Source organism: Bombyx mandarina, chromosome 06 (assembly GCF_030267445.1).
Source record: "Bombyx mandarina strain Sakado chromosome 06, ASM3026744v2".
NCBI lineage: Eukaryota > Metazoa > Arthropoda > Insecta > Lepidoptera > Bombycidae > Bombyx > Bombyx mandarina.
In genome coordinates this window covers 15305998-15331585 of record NC_143213.1, presented here as the reverse complement: position 1 = coordinate 15331585, position 25588 = coordinate 15305998, and the positions used below count along the sequence as shown (strand labels likewise).

Here is a 25588-nt window from a genome sequence, read left to right as displayed (position 1 = left end):
GATGGTAAATGCGGCCAATGACGCTCAGCCGCAATTGTTGTGGCTCCTTCATAGATATTCAACAATAACGAAAACTACTATACAAAAATATAACAGATCTGCCACTTTGTTCTTTGAACGCACAATTAAAATAAAATTCTGTTAAAGTCACGGTCATCCGTGACCAAGTAAGCTTTAAAGTAAAAATTGAAGTGTAAAATTTATTTAAATCGTGTCCTAACTGACCACTTCAAGGCGAACGATAGATACTTATAATAGTAGTAAATTAGTAGTAGATTCATTTAGACTGTCTATTTTGCAAACTATTAAACTAATTTGTAGTTCGTTTAGAATCTTCTTCGTGTGTTATATACATATAACGATACTTAATGCCATTTTTACGTAAAAAATATTAAACGCATTTATTTTTAATTATTAAATATTCTAAAAATCCTTTAAACATTTTGTAAATGTATGAAACAGTATTTAATCTTTCTTATCACTAACAATATCAAACTTGAGGCCGTTTTCGTGGAGAACATCTATGATGCTCGTATCTTTGAACGCGGCGCCGGTTGTCAGGACCCCGCCGCTGCGAACAAACCACTCTTCACGTACATTTGTGTTAATAAAAACAATTTTAATAAGGGAGACTAACACAGATAGAACTATTCAAGATCTTCACAGCGTGAAACGAAACGCATATCCTAATTTTTTTATATTAGCTGTGCAATTTTCACTCAACTCAACTTTAGCGTATGGAGGGTAGAGGTAAGTAGCACCATCTTGTATAGGGAACATGAAAAGTGTCCATGTGTAAACAGCAAATTATAGTTCGAAAACTCACCGAATTAGCGCTAGTATAGCAAAGGGAAATAGTATGAATAAATTTTTTTAAACTGAGTGAAGTGTGCTGGATTGCAGTGAAGGCTATGTTCCGATTTACACTCCAAGCACTGTTCAGTGCTCTCACTGCTATTCGTTACCTACGTTAAGGACCGACAGTGTACAGTCGTAGTAACTTAAGGAATGATTGACGATACATGATGATTAATAATTGGGAATTCAAGTGTAACAGGTGTTTAAAAAAACAAAATATATTTTTCTTTATCTCTGGTGACGCACAGGTCTGGTCTGGTTGGGCGCTGGCATTGCAGATGTCAATGTACATGTACCTATGTTAGCAATCTGAAAACATGACACTGTACCTTTTAGGCATTTTGTGTTGTTCGTTCAGTATAGTGAGGGCGGAGACCAGCAGCGCCGTCACCGTGGCGCCGTACCCGGGGTTGGAGCCCGACACCTGGAGAGAGTCATCTATTGTATTCTTTGAGATTGGAAACTGTTCTTTACATACCAATTATTAAAAGCAATTTTACAATTCAATCGCGGTCATCCGTGACCATAAAAATCGTAAAATATCTTTTAAAAAGTTGAGATAAAATTTCAAAGGGTTTGTATAAGTTGTGTATGTGTGTAATTATTATTTTTTTATCAATTTGTGTTACCACTGGAATTTGTTCACGTCATCTTCAACTAAAACGCTTTTATGAACATCAATTAATGGCGATCCCTGGTTTGGGTTTGAAATTAAATGCAAGTGTACTTTATTCGTTAAATATATTTGAATGTCTGAAACTCCGCGTCCGTCTGTTCATGTGATATCGACAATTCTTAACCTGTGCTGGTGCCGTTGCGATGAGACGTTAGGTGCAAGGCTTTTCCGAATAAAAGTGGACTGTATTTATAGCTGGTTTATTAAATCGGATTAAAGTTTGTTCAATTTTACGCAACCGACAATGATTGTGCCGTTTTTTCGTTGATGCACGTCGTTTTATTTTGCAAGTCCACGCCTCTCCCCCGCTTCCGCCGCGGTGAGGAAAATACATAGGGATGCTATGTTTCGAACAACCTAATTAGAGTTTGCAATTCAATTATTTATATGGGAACTATGTCTGTCTGTACCACTATGGAAAACAAATGTATTATTATGATTTATATGAATTAAGTAAGAGGGGTGTTTGTCGACACCCCAGGACCTACCTTCACAATCAACTGCTTGTCTGGTTCGGTGACGTCAGCGTCGGCCGCGGCGGCCCAGCCCGATCCCACCAGTTCCACCTCGAACTTGGTATTGAGCATCACGTCCTCTGCGGGCCCGCGCCGGGTCGCCATGCCTCCGGAGAACAGCCGCGGGTGGTCGAGCAGCAGCCGCCTGGTGACGCTCCACTGGGCCAGCACGTAGAGCAGGAGGGCGCCCAGCGCGAGGAGCGCGGCGTGCAGTGCGGAGGGCAGCGCGAGGTAGGCGCGGAGCTGCGCGGGGCGGGCGCCGGCGGCGTGCAGGTGGCGCTGCGTGCGGTGCACCACCGACTCGTCCGCGCCCAGGAACGGCAGGCACGACGCGCCATCTTTCTTGTGGTACCATCTGGAAATAGAGTTGTAATCTTTAGCCAGGCTGCCGCGCAATGTATACGTCAAATCAAATAAAAAATATATATTATTCAACATAAATGAAAGTACATACTTGTTGAACGTCAAAAGAACTACCGCCAATTCACAAAAACTGGCCTCCGTCCTGAGAAGAACTGGCCAGAAACTCAGCGGGCATATCTTTTTTCTTTTTTTTTTAAATACATGTATTAGTTTTTTTATGAATTTTACTTAATATAAAAATAAAATAAAATAGTTTCTAATCTATAATTCGACGCTTGAAAGGCAAACGTGACTAAACGACAATAACTGCTTCATACATAAATGATAGGCAATAACCACATTTGCTGCGCAAAAAAAAATATTTTTTTTTTTTTTTATTGCTTATGTGGTTGCACGAGCCCACAACCCACCTGGTGTTAAGTGGTTACTGGAGCCCATAGACATTTCTAAGTCTATTAAAATCATTTCAATACTACAGCTCGATTCGTTCAAATTGAATTTTTTTCAGGTATTTAAACTTTAAATTAGTCTACTGTAAAGTTCACGCATTGTCGCTTAGTCACGTTTGCCTTTCAAGCGTCGACATATTAATACATGAAGCAAAAACTTTGTACCCCTTTTCACGAAAATTGCGCGGACGGAGGAGTATCAAATTTCCCACACTTATGAAGAATATAGAGAAGGAGTGCAATATGTAAATATTTTTTTTAAATTATGCATAAAAAATGCATTAAATCAATATATGAAAAACATTACACACGCTACCGTGTATTTGATACACACACGCACGCATACTATTTGTTTATTGTCAAACTTTTCTTATTGCATAAAGTCTGCATAAAGTTTTAAGATTTTTACATTGAATGACTGTTATGTTGATTAAGTGTTATGTGCCTATAAACTACATTAGACCTTAAAACACCTGGTTTAAAGGCTATGTTTTTTAAATGGCATATGATGAAGGAGTTGTGTACGAAGAAAAAGTACAAGTTTGTTACGTTATTGCCCGTTTGCTGAAAATTAACAAATTGTACCATATCCCCTTCATCCACTCATGTCTTCAATTACATTACAAGTTTAATTGTTTAAGCCCTCGATGAAGTATTATTACAGCCACAAACCTAATATAAACTGTATGTGAAGTGGAGAGGAGGTCGGGAGGAACAGGTGGAGAGGGGCGCTGGAAAATGTTATTATATTATTTATCCAGGGAGCCGGAGGGGTTTTTTGGCTTCATAACTAAAACAAGATTAGTAACAGATTAATAATTTATTTTCAAAATAATCTTACCGTCGGCAGAGCTTGGGCTTGTAGGAGGGCAGCCGCGAGGGATACAGCTGTTTCCTCAGCGGCTTCAATTTGTGACTGTTCGCCAGACTATTCAACAAATAGCATATAACACATAAATAATACACAATAATCAATGACAGAGAAGTTTTTTTTTTATTGCTTAGCTTGGTGGACGAGCTCACAGCCCACCTAGTGTTAAGTGGTTACTGGAGACCATAGACATCTACAACGTAAATACGCCACCCACCTTGAGATATAAGTTCTAAGTTCTCAGTATAGTTACAACGGCTGCCCCACCCTTCAAACCGAAATGCATTACTGCTTCACCGCAGAAATGGGCAGGGCGGTGGTACCTACCCGCGCGGACTCACAAGAGGTCCTACCACCAGTCACACGTGGTTGTCTGGCACAAAACTAATATTCCCTGTTTTACGCAAGTCAGAGAGCTACAGTTATATTATATTCATCTGGTTAACGCTTAGTTTTTTTCCTACCTAAGCCTTGAGAGGCTATTTTAGCGTAACTTTAACGTGTAGGTGAGTTCACGGGACTCAAAACGGAGTGATGCTAACACTGACCTTAGCAAGAGCCGTGCTTCGCAGAATCTACCGCCGGATCGGAAACGCGACTCACTGAGAAGATCCGGCGAGAAACTCAGTGGGCTGTGAGTTAATTTGCTCGTCGAGCCCTTCGTCGCAAGCGACGGGTTCGACGAGGACGGTGACCGGTGCTTGTGGTGCCTAAAAGCACCGTTAATGGATCAGGAGGATCCGTAATGACGTGTGACGCTCAGTTTTGATGGACAAATATATATACGTTCTTATGTGACGACTCAACAAGGCAACCGTTGGAGAGCAAGTGAGTGAGTAAGGTAGCCCTCACGCCCCTCCGCCCGCATATACCTGTGCACCAGCGACTCCCAGGTGCCGTAGTGCAGCACGCCGCCGCGGGCCGCCTCCGCCTCGTGCTCCGGCGCTACCCTCATCGTGATATACGACTCTACAGAATTCAGCACGCCTGAAACAAACGTTTCACTTTTTAAGCTTTTACCAGAAGTACACATTTTAAGTATTAAATAAAATTTTACGGTTTATTATGGTCACGGATGAAACCTGTAAAATTATTAATACGTAATTAAATACGTATTCGAACTTTAAAATAGATTTTACAGCAAAAAAATCGGTGGACAGTAATCCAGTGCGAAGCGAGAGCGCAGTGTGCATCTATCTGTCAGAATCTGAACTACTAAATCGTACAGAAGATATGCGGAGGTCGCGCGTTTCGCTTTAGAGGAAACCGTTGTACAGTGCAACCGAGACTTCGGCCACAGCGCCACGGGCTCCGGCAACCATTTAGCACCACGTGGGTCGTGAGCATGCTTATAGATAATACACATAAATTAGTTATAGATAAGCAACTCAACAAAAATGTTTACGGAGTCGGCCACCAGATGGCTTCGCTTCGATTAGTTTCTCATTGCTCCTGTAGATGGCAGTAACATATTACCTATCCTATATTTTATTTATAATGAAGGATTTTGTACATTTTTAGGAACCACAAATTTATAAAATTTAATTCATTTGCCTATAACAAACAAAGACTTGTATGATTTATAATTTTTTCATTTTCTGTGTTTGTTTTTGTGTTTAGTTAATAATTAAATGCCTTACACAACATATAAGTTTGAGGGCATCCGCTACAAGATGTCGATAGTTTCCATACAAAAAAAAAGTTCTCTTAAAGTATCGCAGTTTCAGGGCCCTGAGCAAGCTCACCCAATTACGAAATGAATTTAAATTTAATAAATGCTCACTCGTCAGCAATCTTAGTGGCATTATTGTATTAACTACCTGTAGTCGTCCTCCAACTCTAACTCGACATATAGAAGTATTTGCCGAAAAACAACTTCTTTTCGTGACGTAGGTACAAATAATAAATACACAGATGTCTGTGTGAGCCGCCGAGATGTTTTTTTTTTTTTTGCCCTTGTAGGCAGGCGAGCATACGGCCCACCTGATGGTGAGTGGTTACCGTCGCCCATGGACTTCAGCAATGCCAGGGGCAGAGCCAAGCCGCTGCCTACCGTTTGCCGATGTTGCCTACATATTTGAATACGAACAGCTACGAACTGGGGTTCCGGATAAAATTATTTACTGCTTGTTGGCGAGGAAGAGGAACCTTTTTTTTTCCTCCTACCTAAGCTGAGAGCCTTAAGAAGCTATTTCAGCGTAATCTTAACTAGTAGGTGAGCTCACGGGGCTCAAACCTGACGACGATGCTAACACGAACCCTAGCAAGATCCGGTGGTAGATTCTGCAAACAGTGCTTCGCAGAATCTACCAGCGGATCGGAAACGCGACCCACTGAGAAGATCCGGCGAGAAACTCAGAGGAAGGAAGCAGTAGTGTACAAAAAAATTGAATGTTTTATTGTTTCCTTCCAAATTATATTTTAAAATAACGGCTGTGACGATGCACAGGCACACAGGTGTTATGCGTAAGGTTGTTGCGACAGAAGTGTGTGCGATGGCAGTAATGCTGCTTGACCGCATGTTGTTTTGTTGGTAGTATTGTGCGCATAGACACTGCGTATACAAATATACAGAAGAAAGAAATATAAGAAAATACAAATATAATCAAGTTTTACACATCGATCCCTAAACACAGTCGAAGCCTTAACTTACAGCATCATCCTTGATAAACTCCGTAGTAAATGCGCTATCACGCAGTTCGACTAGTCGACACGAGATGGCTCTCTCAGTAGGAAAGCCATCCTCACACCAATAAACACATCGCCGAGCGTCACCACTTACCCTCAAAGTTTTTCATTAAGTGAATAACGCCCAGGTCACAAGGGATGCTGTCAAATCCGCAGGCGCTGATGACGTACACGCCGGCGTCTTCGGCTTGTTTGTTGTAATTTAGCTGCATTAACTCCATAAACTGGAAGAGGTATCGAATGTAACTATTCTATAATGTAACTATACTTGAGACCTTAGAACTTATATCTCAAGGTGGGTGGCGCATTTACGTTGTGGATGTCTATGGGCTCCGGTAACCACTTAACACCAGGTGGGCTGTGAGCTCGTCCACCCATCTAATCAATAACAAATAAAAAAAAGAATACCAAATAACTTTAACAGGACAAGCGAATCGAATTAAGATCCAATGGTACGTCAGCGTAGCTACTAAATATACCAAACAAACGATTAAAAAAACAGTAAATTAACCCTTTGACGCGATGTAGGTCACCGATCTTATTGCTGGTAGGACGTCTTGTGAGTCCGCACGGGTAGGTACCGCCATCCTGCCTATTTCTGTCGTGAAGCAGTAATGCGTGTCGGTTCAAAGGGTGAGACAGCGGTTGTACTGAGACCTTAGAACTCATATCTCAAGGTGGATGACGGCATTTATGCTGTAGATGTCTATGGGCTCGGGTAACCGCTTAACACCAGGTGGGCCATGAGCTCGTCGGACAAAAATAAAGCACTAATAAACTCCTAGTTTCGGAACAGATATTAATTTTGGTTCCGCTGTACAATTTTATAAACATCGTGTTTAAAGTTGCAAGGTTAAGTTTAAAGTGACGACGTTGTCAACTCGCAAATTTATATTCAAGCACTCAGCAAGAACTGCAGCATTAAAACACTGCGAACTGGATGGACAATAATCCTGAACCAAACCGTGAGAAACTGAAAAAATAAATTCACCTATTTCTGTACTCTTATTTCCTTTAGGTTTTATTCAAACATTAAAAGTGTTGCTATACTTGAAAATATTGTTTTTCCTGGCCTCTTTTGTTATTGTATTTGATGAGCAAAAAAGGGCTCACGATTCATCCGATGTCGAGATTACCGGATATATCCATAGATGATGTCAACACGAGCATCACTGGCCTTGAAATGTACATTATAATATAACATTATGACTCCTATTAAATCTAACTGTCGCAACCTACAAAACGGAAACCACGTATGCCATGCGGCAGAAAAGAGGAGGATAGAGATGGCGTGAGACCCTGACTCCAGTAACTATTACGAACCGGCTCTGAAACAAAATTGACTCCTTTTTTTCCTACCTATGCTGGTAGCCTTGAGAGGCTATTTCAGCGTAACCTTAACTTGTAGATGAGCTCACGGGGCTCAAGCCGGGAGTGTTGCTAACAATGGCCCTAACAAGAGCAGTGCTTCGCAGAATCTACCACCGGATCGGAAACGCGACCCACTGAGAAGATCCGGCGAGAAACTCAGTGGGCTGTCTTTGGGTTAACATTGTCTCCAAGGTGTTTTTTTAACGTTATGCCATATCCTTCCTCAAAAGAGCTTTTAAAAAAGTCACCGTAAGCACGTAATTTCCTATATATATTATGAGATATGTGATACTTAATAGTTACAGAATTCGGAATTCCCAACCGAATTCCTAAATTGGGCAAAACAATTGGGCATTTGAAAAAATTTTTTTGTTGTAAATGGAAAGATCATATTATATTAGTTTTATAACAAAACATTTTTTTTTTCGCAGTAAACCAAAAGTAATATCAAAATAAAAATTAATTTTTGGATCCAGTGCCGAAGACACACCGTCAGCTTCCGATCAAACCCGAGCGCGTGTGACGTCATAATGTTAGGTTTTCCCTCATTGCAGTTATTTATATTGAAGATGTCGAACCTCAAAAGTTATCGTTCTTGTTTTGTACCATTATGCATGAATACTACAAAAACAACTCTTGAAAAAATGTTTTTAAATGTTTCCCAAGATGACAAACGTCGAATTAAATGGCTTCAAGCTGTGCACCGTGATAATCCCAAAACTTCAGACTTTGCCTTAATAAATCCTTTATCACACATAGCTAATCGAACTCGTTTTTAGCAATAAATTTTCAATATTATTGTCTAGTCACGTGTATTTGTCGTAAACGCTGTACTGTTATTAAATAGCTATAACATTATGACGTCACAAGTATGGTGACCAATCATGGCGCGTTTATAAGTCACGTGTTTTTTTTTATTCTATCAATTTTTAATTCTTTGTAATTAATTTTAAAAAAATGTTTTTAAGTTTTACGCGTTAAATATCCATATTATTAATAATAAAGTTCTAAAATACAATTAAAAAATCGATATTTTTTTTTTCTTTCAAATACCCAATTAGTTAACTATTGACTGCAACACGCGTAGGTCGCTCTGACCTCGGATCGCCTATAAAAACTGAGTTCGGATCTCAAGAGTCAAACACCAGACATCCTGTACCGAAATAACTTTGTTTATTGGCCGTTTTAAATGTACAGTCAATTGGAATCAACTGCGTCTTGTACCTACTTATTTATATCGAAGATTTTTATAGTTTGTACGACTTTGCGAAAAAGAAATATATTATGCAAAATCAAAATTAAATCAAGTATAATAAATAGTATTTAATGATACTTCCTTTATTAAAAAATTAGCTCAAAGATTGAAATTTAAGTGGGCTGGTCACGTGGCACGACTCGGGGATGGGAGATGGACATCTAAAATAACTGCATGGGACGGTCTACAGGGCAAGCGGCGCGTCGGTAGACCGTACACGCGTTGGGAGGACGACATTAGAAAAGTTGCTGGACCACACTGGATTTATGACGCCAGAGACAAAGCAAAATGGAAATCTTTGGAGGCCTTTACCTGAGAAGGGTCTATGCATATAACATAATTATAGTAAAAAAAAATTATTCATGGAATAAAGGTTTTTTTTTATTGCCTTTGTAGGCAGACGGGCATACAGCCCACCTGATGGTGAGTGGTTACCGTCGCCCATGGACTTCAGCAATGCCAGGGGCAGAGCCAAACCGCTGCCTACATATTTACATTTAATGCCTACATTTAATGATACTTTCAAATATAGAGAGTTTTACGGAAATGTACTCAAACAGACCGCGTCGCTATTATCAGCATCGCGTACTACCATTACTGACAATCTGCGTGGTCCCTTAGACTTATGCGGATTTTAAACAAAATCAGAATATTTCGAAGACGATTTTTATTTGACTACCATCTTCTTTTTTATTCCTACTGATTCGCTAGTAGCAGAGGCTATTACAGGTACGCTTGGACGAGTAGGTAAACTCACGAGCTCAACCTGATTGAATGTGCTAACATTAGCCCTAGTGAGAGTAGTGCGAAGGCAAAACCTACCGCTGGGTCGGAATCGCGACCCACTGAGAAGATCGGTCGAGAAACTCAGTGGGCTGACTACCGCATTCCTGAACAATAGTACATTTCATATAATCTTTTTATTTATTAAATATTTCGTAGATGGGTGGACGAGCTCACAGCCCACCTGGTGTTAAGTGGTTACTGGAGCACATAGACATCTACAACGTAAATGCGCCACCCACCTTGAGATATAAGTTCTAAGGTCTCAAGTATAGTAACAGTTATCACTTTTACAGTCCTATTTTTATCTACTCCTCGGGAGGTAACTTAATCTGAAGCTCACCTCAGGCTCGCCGCTCACGTCAACATAGTGAGTCTTTGATTCAATGGCTGCCTTCACGACCGGCTCTCCGTATAGTCGGTACGGCCCGCAACAGTTCACCACAACTCTGGCTTGTTCGCACATGCTCCTCAACGACTTCTCATCCGATACATCCGCTATAAACGTTTTGAGATTGGTCTGGTCTTCGCCTGAAATCAAATCGATAAAGATGATACCCACTGTGGCGGATCGTAGGTGTACCTTTGGCCATTGGCAGCGTTCTCTATACAAATTGGTATAGTCTATGGTATACACAAAAAACCCTTTTTTACTGGTGGTAGGAACTTTTGAGAGTCCGCACGGGTAGGTACCACCGCCCCGCCTAATTCCGCCGTGAAGCAGTAATGCGTTTCGGTTCGAAGGGTGGGGTAGCCGTTGTAACTATACTGAGACCTTAGAACTTATATCTCAAGGTGGGTGGCGCATTTACGTTGTGGATGTCTATGGGCTCCAGTAACCACTTAACACCAGGTGGGCTGTGAGCTCCTCCACCCATCTAAGCAATAAAAAATAAAAAATAATAATAATAATTGCCATGTCTAACTAACTACCGACATTTACGTGTTACTTTTATTCAAATCAAGAACAATCCACTGAGTTTCTCGGCGGATATTCTCAATGTGATCTCAGTGTAATAGATCCGGTGGTAAATTCAGCGAACAACCGCTCTTGCCAGAGCCAATGCTATCAAACTCTCCCAGGCTAAGCCTCGTGAGTTCGCGTACCAAATGAAGCCGGAAAGGCCCCTCGAGACTACCAGCGATAAGATTGGTAAAAAAATCAAGAGTCTAGTTATTTTTTGTCTTTTTTATTGCGTTTACACACCAGTTTACACCTAAGCCCACAATGTAAACGGGGCACATCTCTAGACATGAGGTGGATACCTCCATTGTATTGTAGAAGGATTGTCCACCCCTCAGGGATTTCTTCGCGGCAGACCTCAGGCGGCTACCCGTAAAACACATAGTTAATGGCAGTGACACGAGCAGGCAATTTCCAACAACAAAAGAACATGAATCCGCAATGGCCTGAAGATCAAAACGACCTTTACTAGATTGAATTTTTACAATAACCTTTTTTCTATGGGAATAGCATTATTAGCAAGCATTGGAAATTTTACATCATTTCTCATGGATGATGGCTTATGATTTCTACTGACAATCGCCAGATAAACCGAATGCAATAAATGTAAGTATGCACTATTATTTTCTGATAAATTATCTTATTATGACATCACAATGTTAAATAAAAACCTGACATCACAGATAAAACGTCGCGTGTAAATAAATAATTACAGGTCAAATTCGGCAATGAGCTTTGATAGTGACACGTATTTTAATACGCTTTTATACGTATGTATGTTTGTAACGGAATCTATGAACATGATTTTGACCCCCTTCAAAAGGTCGGATTAACTCGAAATATGGTATACTTATTAAGGACCGATGACATAAGCACGTCATTTCGGATCCTCCCGATCCACTAACGGTGCTTTTAGGTACCTTAAGCACCAGTCACCGTTCTCGTCGAACCCTTCCGCGCAAGCGACGTGCGCTCGAGGGTTCAGCGAGTAAATTAACCCACAGACACAGCCCATCGAGTTTCTCACCGGATCTTCTCAGTGGGTCGCGTTTTCGATCCTGTGGTAGATTCTGCGAAGCACTGCTCTTGCTAGGGCCACTGTTAGCAACGTCCTCAGATTAGAGACCTGTGAACTCACCTACTCGCCCGGTTACGCTGGCATAGACCCCCAGGTAAGCAGCTTAGGTAGGGAACAAAAAAAAACCCGGCACACGACGAAATCACCCGCGGTACCCTTCGCTGTCCCATATGTAAGATCACCAAACCCGACCAACTTCGCATTGATCGAAATTGAACGAAACTCAGCATTCCAGACCACAAAAAAAACCTCTCCACAATCCGTAAACATATATAACCCAGACCTGTTCAGAAGTGTCGCAGTACCGGCTTCGTTTCAGTGACCCTATTCATTGAAGGCAGTGTATGCGAGTCCTTCCTCTTGTATATCTATCTACGTATTAATCTGCCTGTGTATACAAAAACTATATATACATATAAAAATACTGTGTGTATGTAAATATATTTTACTGGTGGTAGGACCTCTTGTGAGTCCGCGCGGGTGGGTACCACCATCCTGCCTATTTTTGCCGTGAACCAGTAATGCGTTTCGGTCTGAAGGGTAGGGCAGCGATTGTAACTATAATGAGATCTTAGAACTTATACCTCAAGGTGGGTGGCGCATTTACGTTGCGGATGTCTATGGGCTCCAGTAACCACTTAACACCAGGTGGGCTGTGAGCTCGTCCATCCATCTAAGCAATAAAATAAAAAAATAAATAAATAAATGCTAACTATTATACATAGTTTCCGCCGAAAACGCTCCCAAATAATTTTTTCACACTATTGGGATCTAACAATTTTAATGAAAATGTGTACTTTTGCAGTGATGTTTTGTTTTTTATTTAATATAACATTATTGTATGCGTATTATCAGGCACTTCTGATAACATGCAATAATGTGACACTATCGCTGCATTGTGCCGGTGTGACATTGAACATCCAAAATGAGTAGCTCGAAATATTTAATACAGAGCTCATCAAATATAGACTCAATATGTTTGCCTTAAGCCTGTTTTCCCTTTTATAAACATTTTTTGAAATGCGTAATGCGTAATCTCTATATTTGGAAATCGAATTATAGATCAAACATCGACTCGAGGCTGCGACTTGCAGCGACATGGAGCATATAAGGAATTCCATCGAAATCGAATACAAAACCTTGTAAAGTTTACTGAATGCGCAACAAGGGCTGTCAAATTGTAGAATTGTATACAAAAGTGCAGATACGTGTGTTTTATATTGTTATCTTATTTATCCAATAATGTCTTGAATAACAAAACTGACTAACAGTAGAGTAGCAGTTAGCAACCCTGGCTATTGGCGCCGAGGGTCGTGAATTCGATTCTCAAATCGGGCATACGTTCATGTGATGAACAGGTTTGTTTGCTCCTTGTCTGAGTGTTTATCTATACTAATATATAAATCTGGTTTTTACGGATGTTCCATTATAACTACTGAACCATGCATCCGATTGACTTGAAACTTGGTATCCATGTAGAAAATACATGTACTTAATGGATAGGCTAATATTTATATGAGTGTTAGACTCCCTACACCAGTTGTGGGGCGTTAATGATGAGAATCTTTGTAGGGGTGAGAAATAATAAGGTTAATTTTAAATGCCCAGCGAAGCGGACAAATACAACTAGTTATCTGTATATTTAAAAGTATATAAGTATGCATATCAATCTGGTTGGTACCCATAACACAGTGAATCCTAATGTGGGACCGGATGACAGTGCGTGATTTGTTCCCAGTTAAAAAAAACGATTTAAAATTGAATTCGTTCCGCCAGTCCGCTATTATTATAGAGAATATAGAAACATCGAATGTGTCGGAAATATATAAAGTCAGTGATGACAAACAGGCAGCCATTTTAATATTACTCAAAATGAAATTATCGCTTATTGTTACAATTGGCAGCAAACTGTATTCTGTGTTGTGTCGCTGCTGTCGTAGCTTCAATGAAACTTGATTTAGAAGGAAGACTTTTTGTTTCTTTTGGTACACAATACAACACACATGCTAAGTGTGAACAGAAAACTACAACGACCAATGCTGCCACATATTAACGTGTTGCCACAATTATATATAAAATTTTATGTTTAAGATTGCCCGAAACAAAATTAAATTTAAAAATATTATAGGTAACTTAAATTTGTATTTTCATTTAAAACTCACGAACGGTCATAAACCCTTATTGGTACGTATTAACAGGATCTGATTTTGTACGATTTCGCTAACCACGAGATATAAATTCGTTTTTGTGGCAACCTTAACATGTCCACGCCTTACACAAAGCCACTCCGTTTCAACAAACCTCATTATTAGTACATGATAATGTCCACCTTATGTTTTTGGTACTGCGCCGATCTACCTAACCACATTGTGTTTATTATACTCGTAGTCATTTTACAATAGAATTACTATAATTTAAAAATACTTATTATAGCTGTCAAGCAATATAATTAAAATACTGTGACTCCGGTCATCGTTCTCGTCGAACCTGCGACGAAGGGCTCGACGAGTAAATTAACCCACAGACACAGCCCACTGAGTTTCTCGCCGGATCTTCTCAGTGAGTCGCGTTTCCGATCCTGTGGTAGATTCTGCGAAGCACGGCTCTTGCTAGGGTTCGTGCTAGCAACGTCGTCTGGTTTGAGCCCCGTGAGCTCACCTACTAGTTAAGGTTACGCTGAAATAGCCTCTCAAGGCTATCAGCTTAGGTAGGAAAAAAAAACTGTGACAAAAAACAAAGTTTTCCACCATATCGCATTTATCGTAATCAACTGATATATAAAATTAGAACTAAATTGTAGTAGATTAAGTTTTCTATTTGAACAAACTCTTATTTTTTTCCACCTTATCCCACTAGGTGGGGTCGGCACAGCTAATTTAACTCTTCCATTCCCTTCTATCAGCCGTCGTCTCAACACTCACTCCTCTCTCCCTCATATCATCATCCACACTCTCCATCCATATCTTCTTCGGTCGACCTCTTCCCCTCTACCTTGCACTACCATTTCCATACATAATATTATATTATATTCTATTTGAATAAACATTACATCACCATTACATTGAAGGCAATGGCGTTCTAAATACGTGCACAATATAGCACAATCGTGCATTTGTTCTTCATAAAATTTCTCTTAGGTAGACCACGATGAGAGGAAACAAATTCAAAATAAGTTCTTATTTATTTATCAGGATAAAAAAGGATACATGCAACCGTTCCCTTTAAATAGTTCAACAAATTACTCATTTGCCCAGCAGCGTCAGTAAGATGATGATGTGAGCATCATGCCAATATAGACCATTTCCTCAACTGAAAACCACGAGGGCAGCACATGACGTCACTGAGCCAATAACGTTAAAATTTTCAGTTTGAAGTTTTTTTTTTATTGCTTAGATGGGTGGACGAGCTCACAGCCCACCTGGTGTTAAGTGGTTACAGGAGCCCATAGACAGCTACAACGTAAATGCGCCACCGACCTTGAGATAAAAGTTCTAAGGTCTCAGTATAGTTGCAACGGCTGCCCCACCCTTCAAACCGAAACGCATTACTGCTTCACGGCAGAAATAGGCGGGGTGGTGGTACCTATCCGTGTGGACTCACAAGAGGTCCTACCACCAGTAAAAAGTATCTCACCGGTTACTGATAAGACATACAAACAGTATATTTTGTTGTGTTGCCGCTATTTTGTACATCGCGATGTACCGCCTCTAGTTTTTTCTATTACAAATTGTTGATTCGAATTTTTTACATGTTTTTTTGTCAATATTTGACGCATGTATTTGAGTATCATCTTTTAACTATGCCACCTATTGTTGGTTCAATTGGTCATTCGCACAGTGACGCGCGATGCGACCTTCAAATTCCACCTTGACTTTGCTGGTGACCTTCGCATCTCTGGACGTGATTATGGAGGATGACGTCATTCTGTTCTCATATTTTGAATCAAAATTCTACTATTACACACTATACCCAATTATTGTCCTGAATTATCAAGAACTTTCATTGGAAAAATTCACAAGTTTATATTTTAAAAAGAATATCGGACTCGCCTGTATTACAACAAGTGTACCAATCAAAAATAAAACATCATTAAAAATCAGGTAGCGAGCTGACGACTCACCTGTTCCTAAATGGTTACTAGGGCCCATAGACATCACAATGTAAATAATGTTCACCTTGAGAATATATGTCTGTTACATAGATAGACTCACGAACTTCAAGACAGTTGAGAATTTAATAATTTAACATTCTAATCCAATGGTCGGCCATCTGGGGCTATTTGACTCCTCGACTACAGCTTATGTATCTACAGTCGGCATCATTGCACCTCTTCGGGAAGGCGGTACGACATGAAAACCGTCTTGTCGTGGCCGCTGGGAATTACATACTCGATCCTGTAGACCGAATGGTAAACAGTCGATGTTTTTTTATTTTTTATTGCTTAGATGTGTGGACGAGCTCACAATCCACCTGGTGTTAAGTGGTTACTGGAGCCCATAGACATCTACAACGTAAATGCGCCACACATCTTGAGATATAGTTCTAAGGTCTCAGTATAATCACAACGGCTGCCCCACCCTTCAAACCGAAACGCATTACTGCTTCACGGCAGAAATAGGCGGGGCGGTGGTACCTACCCGTGCGGACTCACAAGAGGTCCTACCACCAGTAATTACGCAAATTATAATTTTGCGGGTTTGATTTTTACTGCACGATGTTATTCCTTCACCGTGGAAGTCAATCGTGAACATTTGTTGGGTACGTATTTCATTAGAAAAATTGGTACCCGCCAGCGAGATTCGAACACCGGTGCATCGCTCGATACGAATGCACCGGACGTCTTATCCTTTAGGCCACGTAGACTTCAAAAAACACGTCATAACGGATCCTCCCGATCTATTAACGGTGCTTTTAGGTACCACAGTCACCGGTCACCTCGCTCGACGAGAGAATTAACCCCACAGCTTACTGCGTTTCTCGCCGGATCTTCTCAATGGGTTGCGTTTCCGATCCGGTGGTAGATTCTGCGAAGAACTGCTCTTGCTGGGGCCAGTGTTAGCAACACTTCCAGTTTGAGCCCCGTGAGCTCACCTACATGTTAGGGTGAAGCTTTAGGGTGAAGCTATCAGCATAGGTAGGACAAAATAAGACTACGGCTCTTCCGCGAAATGTTTAGTTCACGCACGGAATATTACTTATTATCTTGCCTTGTAATAGACGCCATAGGGAGTAAACACATTTTTCAAACATAAGGCTATAAAAATGAGTTAATAAAACGGCTCTATGAATAAATTTAAATTGTGTTTAATCTGTATTTAGCTCTTTTGGTTAATGCCGGCCTAATCCTAATAATAATCGGATTACCAGAATTTTTATTTATTAATTATTCAGTTTTTATGCTATACTAGCTGCCCGGCAGACTTCGTAGTGCCTCAATCGATAAACAAAAGGCCTAAGCTTGTGTAACCTTTAGTTTATTTTAAACTTAAAACAAACAAAAGGAATCCGTTCGATGGGAACACATCAAAGGAAAACAAAATTGTTATTTTTATTTAATTCCGAGCATTTTCCTATTTATCTACTTTTCAAACCTTCTCTGGAACTCCACAAAAAATTCAAGACCAAAATTAGCCAAATCTGTCCAGCCATTCTCGAGTTTTAGCGAGACTAACGAACAGCAATTCATTTTTATATATAACTAGTCAGGTCATAAGTATTGTCACACAGTAAAAACTTTTCTTTTAGAATGCTGGCCACAAAAAAGTTTATTGAATTCGAATTTCGAATTGTTCATGAAAATAAAAATGTATACTTTTAGAATTTTTACTCATTTTTAAATATGGAGTGGACGCTTAAAGAAGACCGTGTTGCAGTTATTGCGTTGCATCGTTGCGGTTACGCGCCAATTCAAATTTTTAACATACTGAAAAATTTGAATATAACCAAAAGATTCGTTTATCGTACCATCAAACGATACAATGAAGACTCTAATGTAGATGACAGGTCAAGAAGTGGTCGGGTTGGGAGTTTCTTATTGGGGCTTAGCAGAGGTACATTTTTGTGAGAAAGGTGTAAAAACGAATGCAGTTGTGTATCAAAATACAGTCCTGACGAACCTTGTGGAACCTGTTTCTCATACCATGTTCAATAACAGGCACTGGGTATTCCAACAAGATTCGGCGCCAGCTCATAGAGCGAAGAGCACACAAGACTGGCTGGCGGCGCGTGAAATCGACTTCATCCGGCACGAAGACTGGCCCTCCTCCAGTCCAGATTTGAATCCGTTAGATTACAAGATATGGCAACACTTGGAGGAAAAGGCGTGCTCAAAGCCTCATCCCAATTTGGAGTCACTCAAGACATCCTTGATTAAGGCAGCCGCCGATATTGACATGGACCTCGTTCGTGCTGCGATAGACGACTGGCCGCGCAGATTGAAGGCCTGTATTCAAAATCACGGAGGTCATTTTGAATAAACTTTAAGTGTCATAAGAATCTATGTTTTGTTAAGTTCATTTTGGTATATGAATGGTTACATAATGAATAAACTTGTTTCAATTATTTCACATTAAACATGTGACAGAATTTATGACCTGACTAGGTATAGATTTATAGATTTAGTTCGTGATTAAAGATCCTCACCACTTTTCTGAGTAGCCTCTTGTTTAAGTTCTTCGAGTTTCTTCTCGGAGCGTCCAGCGATGCCCCAAGTTAAAGCGGGATACTTCTTGGACAGCCTGATCATCTCCAGCACCGCTCGGCTGCCGGTGAAACCGGTGGCGCCGAATATTATCAGATCTAATCTGGTCATCTGCAAACGTAACAATTTGAATAGACAGCAATGAGCATATTATTAGAAATTGGTGGAACAGTAAGAAACTTTTTTACTGGTGGTAGGACCTCTTGTGAGTCCACACGGGTTACCTGGTGGTGGTACCTACCACCACCCCGCCTATTTCGGCCGTGAAGCAGTAATGCGTTTCGGTTTGAAGGGCAGGGCAGCCGTTGTAACCATACTGAGACCTTAGAACTCATCTCTCAAGGTGGATGGTGGATTTCCGCTGTAGATGTTTATGGGTTCCGGTAACCACTTAACATTAGGTGGGCCGTGAGCGCGTCCACCTACTTAAGCAACAAAAAAAAATTTTAATTTAAAAAAACTGACTATCGTTCCTGTTTTCAGCCCAATTTAGCTGACTCGCGAATGTTTTGTTACGCGCTGGGGTTCGGGATAAATAAAAAATCTACCGAAGTAAAAATTAACACTGTATTAAAACTTAGAGCAATCACAGAACACTTTAAAATTCTTAATTCACTTCTTCCGCTTCTCTTCAGATGATCCGTTCGCTGTTTCGCTTCGAGTAGTTCCGATTACTAACGGAGTCCGTGTCATCACTGCAACGCTTTTATAATCGATACGACCTCCCTAGGTTTCTCGAGAACATAGTCAAGTAGGTTCGACGTGTTTTTCCACCATTTGACAACAGATAGCGTTACACTTCTCGTTCAGATATTCGGCGACAGATGGCGTTACTCTTACCGGCGTAACAGTTTTATGTGCGTTTTCACGGCACCTATTTCTGTACCTGTCTAATATTTAATAACTCTACATCTGGTTCCAGTTGTTCTTATACGTATGCTGCTGTTTTCAAATATTCTACTGAATAAGGTCACAGAGGACAATGGACTGCGGAGGACAACTAATTTGAAGCAGGAAACAAATCCTTTAGAAACTTTAACAAAACCGCAACTATTTTTCGTACGTTATATAACAGATTATTTACTCGGAGTATTATTTAATTAATTACATTTGTATTTAGGAATCTTATTTATAATTATTTACTTCTGATAGAATTTTTAATTAGCTTATTTTAAACTACTACGACTTTGCAACAACGTCAACGTGGCATTGATTCTATTAACGGTAGGCAGCGGCTTGGCTCTGCCCCTGGCGTTGCTGAAGTCCATGGGCGACGGTAACCACTCACCATCAGGTAGGCCGTATGCTCGTCTGCCTACAAGGGCAATAAAAAATATATATATTAATGTGTATTTCAAAAAAAAATTCATTTTTCCTAGCATCTACAAATGCAATATAAAAACGCTCCTATTCTTAATATCATTTTTGACTGCGAGTAAACATTCATTTGACGAATAGTTGAGTTCGTTTTTGTGGGTATTCAAATAGGACCCGATGAAGGTGTGTGCTTTGTCGTAAAGTATTTACTTAATTTATTTTACCCAACAAGTTTTTAAGCGTTTGCCCCCGATTAAGAGATGAACTATTGGCCACTCCAAAACTGTTTTATTTGTTCTATTAAAAGTTTTAACGCTGTTTACTGTGTTATTATCGTATTAAAATATCGACATCACTGGGAAGCTATCGTTAACATAAAGAATCACTATCTCCTTCAAAATATTTTTGTATTCTCATTAAAACATAAATCTTTAAACTTTTCTTACGTCGCCAAGTCTGTGTCGCTTCCTACAACAATACGATTAATAATGTTTTTTTTTTCCTACCTATGCTGATAGCCGTGAGAAGCTATTTCAGCTTCACCCTAACGTTTGTAGGTGAGCTCGCGGGGCTCAACCGGAAAATTGCTAACACTGACCCTTTTTTTTTTTTCCGGGCCGAGGGCCGAACCTCCTACGAGGTCCCCGCGCCTAGGGGGCGCGCGGGGTATGTGAGACTCAACGATCTGCAGGTGTTGAGAGCAGACCGCGGGCCCAAGGAATTTAGGGCCCACTCACTAAACGACTCCCCTGCACTCTTACACCCGGCGTCCGATCTCCGTCCGGGGTCAAAACCCGGTCAGAGTAAGGGGGTTCCCGCGGTCAACACTACAACCAGACACGCGGCGCCACCCCGAGGACGCCCGACCGACGGGTCGTCGAGGCGATAGTCGACGACCAACGACGTCAGTCTCCGCGGTACGCTAACACTGACCCTAGCAAGAGCAGTGCTTCGCAGAATCTACCACCGGATCGGAAACGCGACCCACTGAGAAGATCCGGCGAGAAACTCAGTGGGCTGTGTTTATGGGTTAGTTCGCTCGTCGAGCCCTTCGTCGCAAGCGACGGGTTCGACGAGGACGGTGACCGGCAATGTGTTACATTGATTGCGCCTTATATGATGGGTACTTTCCAGTGAACACAACATAGCGTATCAATTAATCCACATTCAAAATACTTCACACATTGATACTAGAATATACAGAGAAATAGGAGAACTTAAACCACACGAGCAGTCGTAGTGTAGTTTTAGAATACATGCATTCTGTATTATGTAGGTACATTATGTACATATGTGCAAGTGTGCCTCGTCTGCATAATGCATCAGTCAGTTGCGCATCTCGATAAGAAGGTAAAACAGGTATCAGCTTCTTTATGTAATTTATGTATGAGTTAGTAAATGTTTTCTTTATGGGAAAGTTCGATGTGCCGAGAGGATGTGTGACTGCTTCGAAGCTCCAATATGCTAGACCGTGGTACCAGGGCTTCGAATATATTTGTTTTTTGAGTAGGGGCTGTAAGATGGATATTTGGGTACGCGACCCAATAAGCAATGTGGCTCGTCCACCATAGCGTCTAAGCTACAGCACGTCAAGCACGAAAATCTATCTAATTCGTAATGTAGGTAAATGTATCGAGTCCTCGATACGAAAACGGATCATTACATTAAATCAGGAGTAGATCAGGGGTGAGCAACCTTTTTAATCAATGGGCCAATTTAATTTTTTTTTTAAATTTAAATTTTATTTAAATATAATTTTTTTTTAAATTTGGCGGTATTTACATACGGCCATACATACGTACATATCTATGTATTTATTTACGTATTTATGTAGATTATGTAGTCTAACTTTATTTATAATAAATATATATTAGAATAAAATATAAAAAACTAAAAAAAGTAAAGATCTCATATACAAATATTAAGGCAAAATAAAAACAAACGAGAAAAGAACAGAAAAAACGAACAGAAACGAGAAAGTCGATAAAAAAAGTCAATTTTAGAAATGCTTGGCCGGCCGCGTATTCCTCGTCCTTGCATTAGATGGTAGTAGGTACTCGATAGCCAGTCAGCCTTCGAGATTTACGTCACCGTATTGTCAAAACAATTTTCGTGCTCTCATTACGGGTATAAGTTTCGAGTTTCGAGAACCTGACAATTCGATTGCGAAACGAAAGTAAGTAAATCCATTCGTGCTGCTGAAATTGATTTTGACAGCGTCCCGGGCGCTATCGAGCAGGTCGAACGCAGGTAACATTGGAGGAAGCTGATGCAAAAACTAGACCAAGGTGGTCACGACCCTCAGTAATGAGGAAGCGACGAAGAAGAAGAAGAAATTGATTCTTTTACCGGACGGTAGGGGCGCTGTTTAAATCCTATGCATTTTTTCTCGATGGCGATCCGAATATTCTTTCGATAGTCATTCGCGCCCGCCCCTCTGATCTTCAGTGGCTTTTAATTTAGGTGTGGCGTTTCGTGAAACAACGAAAAGGAGTCATCATGCTGTCTGTTTCAGCCTTGTGTTGCGGTATTCAAGTAGTTCCAGGTAGGTCGTAAGAAAATCAACTGAAAATCATAGATAACGAAATCCTATGAAAAACTGATTCTGCCAAGAACACAACGGTATCGTGGAAATAGCTTACACGAATCAATTAATTTATTTAATCGTTACCAACTAAACGGTGAATGAAACGTTAGCTTTCCTTTTTATTTCCACAGTAGTTTCGGAGCCTATTCAATACAACAAACAAACAAATCTTTCCTGTTTATAATATTAGTATAGAAAAGGCAGACGAGCATACGGCCCGCCCGATGTAGAATGGTCAGTCGCTGGACGTCAACAAAGAAAGGTGCATAGACATGCCAACGTAGTTAAATTTTCAACCGCACAATAACAACATTAACACTTAACACAGCCGATAAGTAAAAAAAAGGTTAGCTTTTTAATCTAACAAACGTCGAACCGACAACACACTAGTGTACCTGACACTAGCTCCCCTGACGTTATTGTATATGACACTAGTACACCTGACATTAATGTCCATGAAATTAGTGCTCCTGAACTAGAGCACCTGAAACTAGTGCTCCTAACACTAACCTCCTCGATATTGCCGAGTTACTCAAAGCCCATTTAAGCATCCCATGAGGCAGCAACAGAATTAATTATGTTACCCGTTAAATAATTGTTATGAGTAGTAACATTCATTTTCCGCGTACATCTTTTAGTGAATATTTAAACATTTTTCATTTGACCTCCAATTTAAATGCAACTTAATATTATTTAATATACATCTAGAATGGTTTCGTTACGTTAATATTTAATTTCGAATTTATGATGGAATTTATAAAAATGAAACATGCAAAATTTTTTAACTTCGTAGCATATATTACAAAAAAATCGGTTGTTTGTAAAGTCAATTTACTGACGATAGTTGAACGTGACAACGTCATAAGAAAATGCTGATGGAATGGTTTCATTTTTCAAGTATCGCAATTATCGTTGCTATAAACAATTGACACCACATTCACTTTTCACTAAACTTCATACTTGACGAAAACATGTAAATTAGCAGCTGTCCACGCGGATGCATCGCTCACTCAAGTAGGAGAGAGACAGATGTCGAACGCTGCCGAACGCGGAGGCCGATTGTGCCTCTTTGTCGCTCGTTGCGCGCTCTCGCTTGCACTTCAAGCCTTAAATGGAACACCTCAGAGCGAGGTAACGCCGCATGAATCATGTTTCTTCGTGCGTGCAGCCGGCTCCATCGAATTATAAGACGTTGTCACGTCAAAAGTCAGAAAGTGTGAATTCTAGAGTCTAAAACATTCGTGCTGAACCCGTCTCAAAGAACAGGCTTATTACAATACTTTTGGGGTAACCACCTGTGTGCTTAGTGCGAGTGAGTGCAATTACGCAAATTATAATTTTTGCGGGTTTGATTTTTAGTAGACAATGCTATTCCTTCACCGTAAAAGTAAATCGTGAACATTTGTTAAGTACGTATTTTATTAGAAAAATTGGTACCCGCCTGGGATTCGAACACTGGTGCATCGCTAGATACGAATGCACCGGACGTATTTTCCCTTAGGCCACGACGACTTCTAATCAATAACCCCCCGGTGAAGGTCACAGAGCGACCTGACGGAGTAGAGGCCGCGCGGCGCGCTACCAGCTCTCTAGCGCGCCGCCAAGGAAAGCCCGTTGGCGTTGTGTCACGTCCCAACCCGGCAGGCTGGTCCTGGTCCAGCGGGTTATTCCGGGACACCAGCGGCACTGTATGGGTGGCTTGACGGGCTGCCGTACCGAGACGGACGACGTGTCAGAGCCTTCGATTCGCCTCGAAGGCTCCGTCGGCCGAGCGTCCTTGGGGTGAGCTACGCCATCTGGTTGTAATGTTGTCCGCGGTAACCCCTTTACCTCATCCGGGTTCTGACCTCGGAGGGGATCGGACGCTTGGGCGAAGAGTGCAGGGGAGTCGTTTAGTGGGTATGGCCCTGAAAACATCCTTTCCTTGGGCCCGCGGTCTCGCAGTCGCGGACTAGTCCCATAGGACGTTCGGCCCCGGCCCGAAAAAAAAAAAGGTTGACCCTTAAATTACCTTGAAATAAGGGTTAAATTAGCTTCAAAGTGCATAAAAACTTATTACTCCTAACATTTATTTTAGCTTGGAACCGTCAAAACTTAAAACACTAGGTGGGCTGATAGAATTATGTGTCCGGGAGTGTATTTTTTTTGCAGGTACATAGATCGCTCATTGTACGACCGCTTTGGATACCATACCGCTGGTGATATTGAAAAATAAACGAACCGAAATCATGATTCGTAAAAAACTTTTTTGGATGTCAAAACATCCAACATTGAATACATTAATTCCTTACATTTTGAAATGAACATCGGCGAACCCTGATTGAGAAACACGGTTTGTAAAAATTGGGACACTAAAATTTCAGCGTCGACTGATACCGTAACAAACTTTAGTTTTTAGATTCCCATTACTTGATATAATATTTTGTGTGATAGCATTATAAGCCGCGTGATAATTTAGTTTACGATAAATACTTTATTTACATGTTCTCCTAATATTCCCTACTATAAAGTACTAAATTGCTTGAAGTCTTTTTAACATTATTTATGAAATCATAAAAATTCAATAAATGAAATTAATGTAACAATCATTCAATTAATTTAAAAATGCATTATGTATCAACCAAACTAGCAACCAAGTAATTCTACCTTCTTCCTTGCGATTCTAAAACATTCGGTAGACACGAAAACACAAATTATCAATTTATAACTTATTTCACAAATTTAACACAAAAGCCGCACTATTTAAATTTCGACCAATTACATATTTGTTCAAGATAAGAAATTATGATATTTTAAATTACCACACGTTGCTTACACATACCAGACATACCTTATCTCCAACCTGAAAATCACTGTTCAAAATTGTCAATTGTTGCCGTTGTAGACACGCAACGTAAATTGCACTTGAGTCTTGAATAGTACAAAAATCATAAATTGAGTATGTTGGTACCAATGAATGTGTGCAATAAAGTGGTTAAAGTGTATTGTATAGTCTATGGTATACTTATATTTAGAATCATAGATAGCAAACACACTTTTGTGAAGCATGCTCACTGAGTTGAGCCACAAAGTACAAACTAATAAAAGATTAAGAATATGACCTCTCATTGCCT

At 40.3% G+C, this 25588-nt stretch overlaps 1 protein-coding gene across 4 annotated transcripts; it reads right to left on the bottom strand.

Moving 5' to 3' along the window:
• Positions 1-374: 374 nt before the first annotated feature.
• Positions 375-25459, bottom strand: LOC114253486 (saccharopine dehydrogenase-like oxidoreductase). 4 transcript variants are annotated; one of them, XM_089728442.1, is made up of 9 exons: positions 25306-25459; positions 18514-18682; positions 10173-10360; positions 6515-6644; positions 4605-4719; positions 3703-3789; positions 2023-2404; positions 1188-1282; positions 375-571 (listed from the first exon to the last, which is right to left on the bottom strand). In XM_089728442.1, the coding sequence occupies exons 2-9, from the start codon at positions 18680-18682 to the stop codon at positions 466-468; spliced, it is 1272 nt and encodes a 423-aa protein (XP_089584568.1). In that variant the 5' UTR covers positions 25306-25459; the 3' UTR covers positions 375-465. The 4 variants fall into 4 exon arrangements, with proteins under 4 accessions (XP_089584568.1, XP_089584569.1, XP_089584571.1 ...); XM_089728443.1 differs by having other exon boundaries at positions 25297-25451; XM_089728445.1 differs by having other exon boundaries at positions 25122-25314.
• Positions 25460-25588: the final 129 nt, after the last annotated feature.

Excerpts from the sequence above, each read along its gene's own strand:
- LOC114253486 (XM_089728442.1), bottom strand. The coding sequence starts at position 18,682 with ATGACCAGATTAGATCTGATAATATTCGGCGCCACCGGTTTCACCGGC. Across the intron at positions 6,645-10,172 it reads ACGTGAGCGGCGAGCCTGAG|TTTATGGAGTTAATGCAGCT; the intron begins GTGAGCTTCAGA and ends TACCTCTTCCAG. Across the intron at positions 3,790-4,604 it reads TGGGAGTCGCTGGTGCACAG|TCTGGCGAACAGTCACAAAT; the intron begins GTATATGCGGGC and ends TTTGTTGAATAG.